The sequence below is a fragment of the Rhinichthys klamathensis genome, unplaced genomic scaffold, assembly GCF_029890125.1.
Source record: "Rhinichthys klamathensis goyatoka isolate OS25496 unplaced genomic scaffold, OSU_Roscu_1.1 h1tg000141l_1, whole genome shotgun sequence".
In the NCBI taxonomy this organism is placed as follows: domain Eukaryota; kingdom Metazoa; phylum Chordata; class Actinopteri; order Cypriniformes; family Leuciscidae; genus Rhinichthys; species Rhinichthys klamathensis.
In genome coordinates, this window is record NW_026606676.1 from 1,220,566 (window position 1) to 1,233,818 (window position 13,253).

A 13,253-nucleotide genomic window follows, 5' to 3' on the forward strand; every position below is an offset into this window, starting at 1 on the left:
AGCAGATATAGAATAAATACATGAACTATTACGATTTAATTGATTTATTGCTAAGCTTTTCTGATCCTTTACCTTATGAAGCTTTAAAACTGTGTCATCTCTGGCAATAATCTCTGGGAAATAACTCCACAACCATATCAGTGGCCTAATAAACATTTTTCACCCTACACTGATGTTTCTCTTTGTCATGTTCTTTTTTTGACCATGTGTTGCACTGTGTTCCTGGTACACAATGATGATCATTGATATTGAAATGCATGATCTATTCTGCTGCACAACAAACACTCATTCAACATGTTTTAAAAGTCATAAAGTTCCATAAACATGTATGTTCTTAATTGGGCTTCAATTAGAGGCACTTTACTTTTTATATTGAAATAGAAAACAGTTGATAAAAATATTTCACAATATTACTGTTTTTCAGATCAATTAGATTAGATTAGATTTATTTATTAATCCTTTCGGAAAATTGTTCTGCCCCTACAGTACGTCCGATAAATCCGATAAAATTTAACCAATCAGATGACGACTTCGACATTCCTGAAGTGTTTCCAGTTAAGTGTACCATATGCATCAGACGTTTAGCCAACGTTCCGTGGGCGTGACGTCTGAGGCTGAGACTAGAGGCCGCCATACTCCTCGTAGAGTGAGCTCTGACCGCCAAAGGACACGGCTGGTCAGAGTACTCGTAAGCAAGTGAAATAGCCTCGACTATCCACTTACTGGCCGTCTACTTAGAAGCAGGAAGACCTTTCTTGGGTGATCCAAAGAAAACAAATAGCTGGTCGGATTTTCTCCACGGAGAAGTCCGATGAACATAAGTGTCTAGTGCTTGCACTGGACACAAAAAGTTCAGCTTTTCCTGGTCCGAAGAGTTAAAAGGAGGAGGACAATAGGCCTTGGAATCATGGTCGGCACCTTAGGGACGTATCCCTGTTTTGGATATAAAAATGCCTTGACCATCCCCGGTGCAAACTCAAGGCAAGTGGGGGAAACCGAAAGGGCCTGAAGGTCTCCAACTCTTTTGAGGGACGAAATAGCTAGCAGAAAGATGGTCTTAAGAGTAAGAAATTTTTCTGAAACCGACTCTAAGGGCTCGAATGGAGCCCTAGACAGGCCTTCTAGAACTATTGCAAGGTCCCAAGCTGCCACCCTAGTGCGAGTTGCAGGCCTCAGCCTCAATGTGCCACGAAGGAAACGTGTGATCAGGGGGTCTCGACCCAACGATGTACCACCCACCAGGGCGTGAAAAGCCGCAATGGCCGCCACGTAGACCTTGAGCGCGGAAAGACATAGACCTGACGTAAAGCACTCTTGCAGGAACTCGAGTACTGTTTTTACTGAACAGTTAATTGGATCCCACTGATGCTGGTGACACCACGAAGAAAAAAAAATCCATTTAAGTGCATAAAGTTTCCTCGTAGCGGGAGCTCTGGAACTTAGAATGGTCTCAACAACCTCGGCTGAGAGACCAAACCCACTGATTTCAAATATCTGGTCGGGGGTGAAATATTGTACACCCGGCCTGAGACAGAAGGTTTCTCCTGATCGGGATCTCCAAGGGAGGACCATCTAGGAGATGAATCAGGTTCGCAAACCAGATTCGAATCGGCCAGCGTGGTGCTACTAGCAGTAGGCTTATTCCGTACTGGCGGACTCGCTCCAGAACTCCTGGGAGCAGAGCAACAGGGGGAAATGCGTACAGACATAGCCTCTGCAACGTCTGCACCATAGCATCCAGCCCCAGGGGGCTGGGTGAGTAAGGGAGAACCAAAGTGGACAGTGCGTCGTATGCTGAGACGCAAACAGATCCACCTCTGCTTGGCCGTAAAACTCCCAAATTTTCTCCACCGCCTCGGGGCGGAGTCTCCAGTCCCCTGGCCTCAGCTCCTGCCTCGACAGGACGTCTGCTCCAATATTCTGGTCCCCCGGAATATACACTGCCCTCAGGGAGAGTACCTTCCACAGGGACCATAGGAGGATCTGGTGCCAAGAGAGATGATGACTCCTCCACAGACCCTGAGCCGAGCGGCCTTCCATTACCGCTCCCCAGCCGGTGAGGGAAGCATCTGTCGAGATAGCAACTAGATGGCAAAGAGCTCCCAACACCAGACCCTGGGTTAAGAACCAGTGTTTCCTCCATATAACCAAGGCGCGGAGGCACCGCCGCGTGATCTTGATCATACGAAGTAGGTTTCCCCTCGGGGGGGAACCCTCTGGTCCTGAGCCACCACTGCAAAGGTCTCATGTACAGCAGGCCAAAGGGTACCACATTGGACGTTGCTGCCATGAGGCCTAACAGTCTCTCGAACTGATTCACAGTGCGTGACTGGCCTAGCTTTAGCTCTTTTGTGGCTTTGAGGATAGCAGCTAAACGAGCGGGTGATAGAACGGCTCGCATCGAATCCCAGACTACGCCAAGGAAAGTGGTTCTCTGTAATGGAGAAAGCACACTCTTCTTGGCATTGAGCCTCAACCCCAACATTTGCATATGAGCGAGGACGACACATCGGTGCCGAACCGCTAACTGCTCTGATTCCGCTAGAATCAGCCAGTCGTCTATGTAATTCAGAATGCGTATGCCCTGCAGCCTGAGCGGGGCCAGAGCTGCATCTACGCACTTTGTGAATGTGCGGAGTGATAAAACTAGGCTGAATGAAAGAAACCCTCAGGAACCTCCTGTGCTGAGGGAGGATGGAGACATGGAAGTAAGCGTATTTCAGATCTATCGTGACAAACCAGTCCTCGGATCTGATTTGAGTCACGATCTGTTTGAGTGTTAGCATCTTGAACTTAAGTTTCTGTACTAAACAATTCAACAGACGAAGATCTAAAATGGGACACAACCCTCCATCCTTTTTTGGAACAATGAAATAACGGCTGTAAAAACCCGAGTCTCTGTCGGGTGAGTACACCTTTTCTATAGCTTCATTCGCTAACAGGGCCTTTACCTCTTGCTCCATTACCAGAGCCTGCTCAGGATGCACTAACGTGAGCAACACCCCGTTGTAGCATGGAGGACGAGAACCGAACTGGATTCTGTATCCTCTCTCTACAATCTGCAAGACCCAACGGGATATATTTGGCAGTAGCTTCCACGCTGCCAGAAAATCAACTAAGAGAACCAGCCTCTCGAGGCTGGCCTCTGGTGTTATAGAGGCAGTCAGTTCGGGAGCCTGAAACATACCGGCAGGAACTATCTGAACTGACTGCTTTTGAACTCCCCTCAGAGGGTGCGAGTCTAACGCAATGTCATGTTGACACTGCACCAAAGGCTTGCTGGAGACCACTGCACCCCGAAGTACCAATGGTGGCAGGGTTGGCAGAACGGTCCCGTGAGGACACCGAGATGGAACGGGCACCGTATTATGAGGTGTACACCGCTCCACTCCGGTTGGGGCTGCCCTCACAGGTCTGATGCCAGTGGCGTCAGGACCTCTTTTTTTGAGCCGAAGCCTTCTTAGCCTGAAGAACGGTCCTCAGATCTGGCTTCGACTTAGAAGACTTCGGCTGGGAGTGTTGCGTCTGCTTCCAGTGTTTGTGTGGAGGTGCACGAGACGAAACACTCTCTTTCTGTTGCGCACGATATGGGGAGCTAGACGGCTAAGGCTGCTCACGCCCAGCAGCCCCAGGGGGAATGATACGGCGAGGGAGAAACTTTTTAAAAGCCTCTGACTGTTTTTTGGCCTCCTGGAATCTATCAACGACAGAATTCACTGCGTCACCGAAGAGACCAGAAGGCTCAACCGGAGCATCAAGGAGGAAAGCTCTGTCCTTCTCCATGATCTCCGCAAGATTCAGCCAGAGGTGTCTCTCAGTAGCTACAAGGGCTGCCATAGACCGCCCAATTGCTCTTGCGAACCTCATCGCAAACCTCATCGGGCCCCACTCCCTCGCTCTTATCGATATCCCCCAGCAGTTCAGCCTTATAAGCCTGAAGCACTGCCATCGTGTGAAGGCAGGCTCCAGCTTGACCTGCTGCCGTATATGCTTTGCCCACCAAATTGGATGTTGTTTTTAATGGCTTGGTGGGCAAAGCCGAGGCCTTCAGAGATGATGCTGGACCGGGCGACAGATAACTCGCGATAACTAAGACGTGACGAGTATTGCTTATTCCACGATCTAGACACCTCACTGTGAAGATTGGGGAAAAAGGGAAGGCCTCGTGGTGGAGGTGAAGTGCTAGATGTAAGGAAGCGCTAGTCTAATTTGCTTTTGAGACGAGCGCCCCTTTTCTCGGCTGGCCATTCAATATGTAATTTTTCCACAGCGTGAGTGATCACCTCCACCAGCTCCTCCTCATTTGCGGGGGAAGGAGGTGGCGAATCTCCTTCTCCCATGTGTGTACTTTCACTTCCAATGCTTAGTACATCAACCTCCTCAGAGGAAGAGCACTGAAGCATTAGTGGGCTCTCTCCCCGGGCGGAAGAAGCCGCAGAGCGGGCTTCCGACACCAGGGGGAGAGCACTGGATCTTCCGGGTAAGGAAGGAGAAAAGGCCCTCGGACCCATATAAACCCCTCCGAAAGCCCCCTTGAAGGCTGAAACCACATGCTCCACTCCCAAACAAATCACACAAAGCTTGTGTGTATCCCCACCCGTTAAATAACGCGGGCAAGGAGAAGCACACAGTTTGTAGATTTTTTTCGCCATCTTTCCCAAATATATATAGAAATACAGACAACAGTAAATATAACAGACAGAGACACAGATTGCTTGTGTCCACATGAACCCTATGTGTTTACTGATGTATACGTACGCAGTTTGTAATAACACAATAACCATAACGCGTTGTTCATTATAAACGTGGAATTATGAATTATATTGAGAACGTCGTACATATAAAACATGCCGTAATATACCCTGAGTGAAATCCTTAGCCGCATTCATTGTGAAGCGTGCAAGCGATTTGCAAAGATTAATATAAAGGTTAATAAAACTTTACACTCACTTCTTCTGGAGGTGCAGCAGGAACACGAATAGTTGTTACAGATTATTTTTTCAGAAGCAGCTTCTTAGCAAAGCCAGGTTTATACTGACCCTCGTTTATAAAGCAGTCTGGTGAGAAATGATTTGCGCAAACATGAAAGCATTGACGTTGATCGTGGGGAATATTCCCTTCGAAAACAAAACTCAGGCACTGTGTCTTTAGCGGTTCGGATTTAGGAACATCAAAATGACTGCTGTGTTCGTTATTACACCCAAGAACAGAACACCACAATCGCTTAGACGCCATTCTGCTCCAGCGTTTCAACAATGGCGGACTATGATGACAGCTCGCTCAGGGCTGTCACAAAAATGTGAGCATATGAGTTTCTTAATTTGCAATCCAACTGCAATGAAGAATTAGAGAAGGTGTAACTGTTGTGTTGTGTTTGTGGAAGAGAAAAAAAGTCTACAAGTTTGCAACTCTTAAAAGATTTCTCTCTGTGACTTCAAATTTACTGATACACATGTGTGGCTATTCTCTACAACTACAAATTTCACTGTCATAGGTGTTCAGTTGTTTTGCACCAAATATACCTTCTTACAATAGCTTCCACTTTGTCGGTGTATGGATGAGTGAGTGAATGGGTGAATGTGAGGCAAATTGTAAAGCGCTTTGGTGGCCATTGGGTCTGTGAAAGCGCTATATAAATGCAGTCCATTTACCATTTACCATTTATAATACCACTGACAGTTGACTATGGAATATTTAGTAGTGAAGAAATTTCATGAATGGACTTATTGCACAGGTGGAAACCTATCACCGTTCCACGCTTGAATTCACTGAGCTCCTGAGAGTGACCCATTCCTTCACAAATGTTTGTAGAGGCACCTGCATGCCTAGGTGCTTGTGGCCATGGAAGTGTTCTAACTGTGGCCATGGAAGTGATTGGAACACCTGAATTCAATGATTTGGAGGGGTGTCCCAATAATTTTGGCAATATAGTGTATGTTCTTAAATACCTCAGTATCTTCAATAGACAGTTTGAAGTCTTCAGTCTATCAGAAAGAAGCTTCACTGCGGAATCCTGCAAGTCATTGTTACTCAGGTCCAGTGCTATCAAGTTTGAGGATTGTAAAGCTGATGACAAACTCTCACAACACTGACCAGTGAGATTACAGCCAGAAAGACTAAAAGAGAGCGAAAGACACACCTCAAAGGTCAGATCATCTTCAAACACACATCAACATTATGACCATTTGACTGAAAAATGATTTCATATATGTTCTTAATACCTCAGTATCTGCAGTTGACAGTTAGGACTCTTCAGTCCATCAGAAAGAAGTTTCACCGCGGAATCCTGCAAGTCATTGTTACTCAGGTCCAGTGTTATCAAGTTTGAGGATTGTAAAGCTGATGACAAACTCTCACAACACTGACTAGTGAGATTACAGCTAGAAAGACTAAAAAGAGAGAAAAAACCTAAAATGAAAACAGTATTGAAATAACAAAGGCATGTAAAGGAAGTTGTTTTTTAGGAAACTAGAACAAAATATTTTTATCATTCCAGCCTGAATCCCAAGATTATTTTCTGAATGTGAGGAATGTCATTCAGGTACATTAAAGGTGCAGTAAGTGATTTTTGATTAACACTATTAAAAGTGGATTGGATCAAGCACCACAACACACTTATAGCCAATCAGCAGTAAGGGGCATATCCAATCATTATGGGGGAGGAGAGAGAGTGAGCAAGAGGGAGAATTGAAGAAAGACTGCAGAAAGAGAGATGACTGAAAGACATTACAAAAGACAATAGGTCAAATGAACATCACTAGAAAAAGAAGGGTTACGATCAGATAAGAGCTTTAGAACCCCGCATTATTATTATAAAACCTTGCCAACCCTGGAGAGACCAAAGTGTGAAGGCTTGAAAACAGACGCATCTCCTCCATATGTGAGTGACATTGGTTTGGCAGATTGAAGATATACTGTTGTTGTAATTAGGCATGAGCATTTTTGTCAATTTCTCATTTTTATCATTGTTAGGCCTCAACGTACTTGTGGGATGGGGCGTGTCTGTCATGAACATAATGAACATATTTTAAAACTGTTATGAAAATTAATGTTGACAAATAAAAATATGACATGAAAACATGTCTATGCAAACATTAAGATATGACTAGAAAAAATAACACTGCTAGATTATAATTAGGGTTGGGTACCGAAACTCAGTGCCAATAGGAGCCAGTTCCGACGTAAACGGTAGTAACCAGACCGAATAAGAACGACAATTTCGGTGCCTGATTTCGGTGCCTGACTTAATTAGGCACACACGCACACACACACGCACAGTCTCTTCTGTCTCGCATGCACGCTCTTGCTCGCAAGGTTTGGCTGCATTTCACGTGTAAAATTACGCGTCAGAACGCCCTCTGGGTGTGCCGATAGTCTGAATCCATATAGAATCAAGCCAATTCATTGGCTGATGGCGCGGGCGACGCCTTGACGCACTTACGTCGTCATATTATGTTGGCGCGCGCGCGCCATCTGCTCCTCAGATTTCTCTGCCGAAAAAGGAAGCTGGGCGGCAGCGCGAGGAGCTTGGCAGCGTCTCGTTCTCTATTGAGAGAACATATGTTACACCAGTAACCAGAGATGTTCTCTTTCATAGGTTCACTTCACTCAACGCTGCGTAACTAAGAAGCAGTGGATTTGTATTTGTAGGCTGCTGTATGACGTGCCGTTTGAACTGACGCGCTACAACGACCTGTCACATTTCAAAGAGCCAAAACGTTATTTATTGTGTGAATCTCGTAAAAATATTGACAGAATCTGACAGCTGTGGATTTGTTCCATATCAAAAGTAACCTTCTCTGTCGGTGTCAGTGTCCTCTTTGTCCGCGATTTTTCTCTGCGTGAGAAAATGGATGTGTGGCATGCGTGAGAGCGTGTGAAAAGGGTCAATTGCGTGAGTCTCACGGTCAATGCGTGAGAGTTGGCAGCTCTGCCTGCTAGTAATCTCTATTAATCTCCAGTATTATTACATTGTTTGATACAATATTGTTTTATTTGATATTATGTAAATGTGAATTTTTATTTTGTATTGGTTTTATTATTATTTGTATTTATATTGTTTAAAGATTTAAGTTAATATTCTGTCCAGTTTGGCCCTGTAAATAAAAGGGTATTATTTTTTGATAAAGTGTGTGCGGTTTCGTTTTCTTAAGTACCGTTTCAAGAACCGTTTAGGCACCGGAACCGTTTAAAAAATACCGAGTAGGTACTGGTATCGGATAAAACCCAACCGATACCCAACCCTAATTATAATGCATCAATGTTTTTGAAAAAGAAACATAGCAAATGCAATGCCCAATATTATTGACTGGGTTATTTGAGACAGTCCTGTCAATAATATCGGGCATTGGATTTGGGCTGAAACTGTTAATAAACACCACCCTGCAATGATTTGCTAGAGGGTTAACAAACTCAACCAAATGCATCCTATAATAGATTAATCAGATATATACCTATTACAACTTACATCTGCAAAAAAGGACACGAATGTGCACGTGTACTCGTGTTCTTATTTTAATGTTAAGAATATGACAGATTGGCGCTGCACATCTTGTTAACTCTATTTCATGATCAAAGTAATTCCAGGCATCACTGCCTTTCAAATTCAGTTTCACTTTATTTTGCTGGTCTGGAATGTACCAAAATGCAGCAATAATCAATCAGATTCAAAATAGACAAATCTATTTCCAAAATCAGGGCGATCATTGTTTTCTTGATAGATCGTCGCTGTCACGTCCGAGTACTCGTGCCCATCTCTAGTTGTAATGTTGGCTATAGTAACGAGATAGTTTTGAGTGTCATTGTTTGTCTGGAGCTGGTGTGCTGTTACCAATGACAATCTCTTGCTTGTATCTACTCTTGCAAACCTGGCTGTTTTTTCAGGTACTGCTGTGTAGGGCTGCAACAAAAGATTATTTTGATAATTAATTAATCTAACCATTAATTGTCAATTATTTAATTGCTTAATTAGTAAGCTTTGATCCATTATTCCACTTTTGCAATAAGTTAAAATATTGAATTATACCTTTTTTTTTTAAGTAATTCACGAGTTCACACATACACGAAATCAGGTGTGTGTATCAGTCGTGTGTGTGTGTATCAGGAGGACATTCAATGGCAGCGCGTTCTCTTTTGTCTTGTCGCGCATAAATGGTTGAAAAGCATTTGCATGAATAAGAGCAGGATCATATGACGCTAGCTTAAAGTCACCTGTTGTTGTTTCTGGCGTTTCATCGCTGACTGTGCCGCAACCGCGGAGGAGCAGGGCCAAGCCTGTGTCGATGCGCCCAGGAACGTCACGTGCACACTCTAAAAATAGCGAAAATAGCTCACTGAATGTTCTAATGAGCAGGTATCGCGGTTGCGGCACAGTCGGCGATGAAACGACAGAAACAACAGATGACTTAATTAATTTTAGTTAAAAATCATAACAAAACGAATTTGAAAGTGGGGGGGACACAAACAGGATTTTGAAAAGTGGGGGGGACATGTCCCCACTGTCCCCATAGGAAATTACGCCCGAGAGATAAAGTGAAAAAAATAATAATCACATATTAAATACCAATATTGGTAAAAAAAAAACACAATTAGATTATTTTCCAAAAACGTTCACCCCTAATAATGAGCTTTTAAAATATTAAATAAGTTCCTTCCTGTGAAGGTTTTCTGCAACTAACAGACCAATTAAAATTTGTTTGACCAAGCCTCTTCTCATCGACTAACATTTGGTCGACTACTTGAAGCCAGCTCCAAATGGGTGGGTCAGCACCAAATGGGTTTGATAAACCTCCAGAGGCCTTTGATTGGTTAATTTAATGGGTGTTGTATCTGGTTCATGCTCACAGTTGGTGGCGGTAAAGTGCAGATTTTGTTTTGCTCCCAAAAACAAAGAAGATTTTCAGCGTAAATAGCGTCATATTGAGTGGTGAAAGGAAGGGGTGAGTTTGCTATACAGTTTGAAAATTTGTGCTCAAAAAAGTATTGCGTTATAAGAGTACAGATTTTCCTAGCGACTTCTGCATTATTAATTTAGTCTTAATGCAGTTACACAGTTAATTTAGAATTTCTTTGCGAGAACTTTTGCTGATTGAAGAGTTTAAGAACTGTTTTCCAGAACGTACTGCGTTCTATTTAAACGAACAGAAAGTCAGCACTGTACAAAAGGCTGCTGTGTTAGCTGACAAGTATGCATTAATGCATAAAACTGTGTTTCTAAAGCGTCCGTCTGACTCTGGGGGTTCCTCATTAAAAGAAAATGAAAATCTTTCTGATTCGCGAAATAAATGGGTTCCTACCAGACCGAAGTCTAATCGAGAGTGCGGTTACTGTCATAAGATGGGACATATTATGGCTGAGTGTCGTACCTTAAAACGTAAACAAGAGCGACAAGATTCCTCATCTTTTCAGCCTTGAGGTTCGGTGTTAGTGAAAACTGTGTCCCCGCCATCCTTAATTTCTCTTGTGACACCTGATGATGTCATGAAACTGCACAAGGACAGAGGTGATCCAAACGCAGGCTTTATTATGAGGAGAATCCAGAGACAGGTACAGGGAAACAGGCAGGGATTCAAGACCAGGTAAGCAGTCCAAACAAACATCAAATCAATGCAGGGATAAGGCAAACGGGAAACCAGGAACAGGCAGATAAATCGAAACACTGGAATACTAGGAAACTGGAACAAGGCTAGGTAATGCAGTCAGACACATACATACAATACTGAGCCCTGAACAAAGGGAAAACTCAGGCTTAAATCAGGGACGCTCAATCTAAAACAGGTGCAACAGATAAATCATAATCAGTCCAGGGTAAAACATAGGAAACAATTAACTAGGAAGGAGTGCCCTCCAGAGGCTCAAGCGGGCACTCCAGCCGCAGATCGTCACATAACCCCCCCTCTAAGGAGCGGCTTCCAGACGCTCCTAAGAGCTCCGGAGGAAGGTTGACGGGGAATGGTATGGAGGACCAGGCCTGTGGAGAAGCAGGGGGCCTGGAGACCAGAGCCAGGCACGAGACCACGGGAAGACACGCTCTGCAAGTAGCCAGGGATGCTTGGCCGGAAGACAGGCTGGAGCATAAGTGACAGGAGAACAGAACAGAGCACACATAACACAGGACCAGGGCAGAGTACACTTAGAAGGGTACCAGGACAGAGCAGACTCGGACGGAGACGAGGGCGGAGCAGACTGAGGCGAAGGCCAGGGCGGAGCAGGATGATGCGAAGGCCAGGGTGGTGAAGCCCTGCAGACGACCATGGCGGCGCAGTCTTCATGGTCTCTTCACCGGACCCTTGGCCCCCCCCCCCCCCCCCCCAAAAATACTTGGGGAAATCCACGGGTTCAGGAAAGGCCTCCCGGAGCTTAAAGGGCGCAGGCAGGGCGAGGCGCAGAGGCGGGGCCGGCAGGGCGAGAAGTCTGGGTACGCTCACTGGAGCCTGATGAGCCGAGCGAGTCCTCCTTCTCTTCCTTCTGCGACGGCGCTTCACTGGGCTTGAGTCAGTAGACTCGGTAGACTCACTTGACTCGGTAGACTCACTTGACTCGGTAGACTCACTTGACTGACTCGGTAGACTCACTTGACTCAGTAGACTCACTTGACTCAGTAGGCACGCGCTCAGACTCAGTAGAAAACTCTTGAGGCAGGAATACAACGGAGCTCACGTGAAGTGTTAGAACGACGGGATTCACATGTTGCATGGATTCGTAGGACCCTTTACGAAGCGCTGGTTCAACTGGGCTTTCATGCAGCGCAAACTCGGCGGAGCGACACCTGATGATGTCATGAAACTGCACAAGGACAGAGGTGATCCAAACGCAGGCTTTATTATGAGGAGAATCCAGAGACAGGTACAGGGAAACAGGCAGGGATTCAAGACCAGGTAAGCAGTCCAAACAAACATCAAATCAATGCAGGGATAAGGCAAACGGGAAACCAGGAACAGGCAGATAAATCGAAACACTGGAATACTAGGAAACTGGAACAAGGCTAGGTAATGCAGTCAGACACATACATACAATACTGAGCCCTGAACAAAGGGAAAACTCAGGCTTAAATCAGGGACGCTCAATCTAAAACAGGTGCAACAAATAAACCATAATCAGTCCAGGGTCAAACATAGGAAACAATAAACTAGGAAGGAGTGCCCTCCAGAGGCTCAAGCGGGCACTCCAGCCGCAGATCGTCACAGATAACTGTTTTCAGCCTTTCGTGTTCGATGGATTTGTGTCGTTAAATGAGAAGGTCGAAAGCCGAAAACCTGTAAGAATTCTCTGTGACACCGGAGGGTCTCAGTCCTTTATATTATCAGATATTTTGGGGTTTTGTGCTGACTCGGCGTGTAATACCAGCGCGATTGTGCAGGGTATTGAAATGGGTTTTGTGCCCGTTCCTCTTCATCGTGTATACGTTTCTTCTGATTTGGCATATGGGTGCTTTGAGGTTGCAGTTCGTCCCTCTTTACCGGTGAAAGGTGTGGATTTTATCATGGGAAATGACATAGCTGGAGGTAAGGTAATGCCGGTAGTGCAGGTCATTGATGTCCCGTGTAATGATTCGCAGGCTGATGCACTTGGTAAAAATTTGCCGAATGTGTTTAGTGCTGTTGTGACGGGAGCACAGGCGAAACATGACAGTCAGGAAAGTAATACTCTTTGCGATTCTGTCTTTTCAAAGATTGAAAACTGATGTTCTTCCCGATTCTCCAGACTCGTCTAAAACGACTTTAAGGTAATCTGTTGGCTTTGATCTTATCGCTGATTTGTCCGTCTTGCGCGGAATTCTGATCGAAGCTCAGCGAAAGTATTTATCATTAGAAAAATGTCGTGCGAGTGTTGAAAATGACAAAATGCCGCTGCGTAACCACCAGTTTTACGGGAACGATAATTTGCTCATGCGTAAATGGAGTAGATCGTTAAACCCTGAGCAGCGGGAAGATTGGAATGCGGTGCATCAAATTGTGGTGCCTTAGAAATTTCGAACACATGTTTTAAGTCTGGCTCATGACCATCCTTGGTCTGGACACCTAGGGATAACTAAGACCTATAACCGGGTGCTCCAGCATTTTTTCTGGCCAGGGTTAAAATCTGATGTTGTGACATACTGTAAGACATGTCATATTTGTCAGGTCAGTGGAAAACCTAATCAGGTTGTACCGCCTGCTCCTCTCTGTCCTATTCCTGCAGTTGGCGAACCATTCGAGCGCGTTCTAGTTGACTGTGTGGGTCCAGTTCCTCGGGCTAAGTCTGGTTGTCAATAT

At 45.0% G+C, this 13,253-nt stretch overlaps 1 protein-coding gene across 1 annotated transcript in view; it reads right to left on the reverse strand.

Annotated features, from left to right (window-relative positions):
- LOC130090030 (NACHT, LRR and PYD domains-containing protein 13-like) overlaps positions 1 to 12,625 on the reverse strand; it is a 32,830-nt gene extending 20,205 nt beyond the window's left edge. The window contains exons 1-4 of the mRNA XM_056257697.1: positions 12,459 to 12,625; positions 11,592 to 11,767; positions 6,222 to 6,456; positions 5,949 to 6,116 (exon numbers count right to left, since the gene is read on the reverse strand). Of these exons, the coding sequence (XP_056113672.1) occupies positions 5,949 to 6,116; positions 6,222 to 6,456; positions 11,592 to 11,767; positions 12,459 to 12,625 (746 nt within the window). The remainder of the gene's footprint in view (positions 1 to 5,948; positions 6,117 to 6,221; positions 6,457 to 11,591; positions 11,768 to 12,458) is intronic.
- Between the last annotated feature and the right edge of the window lie 628 nt (positions 12,626 to 13,253).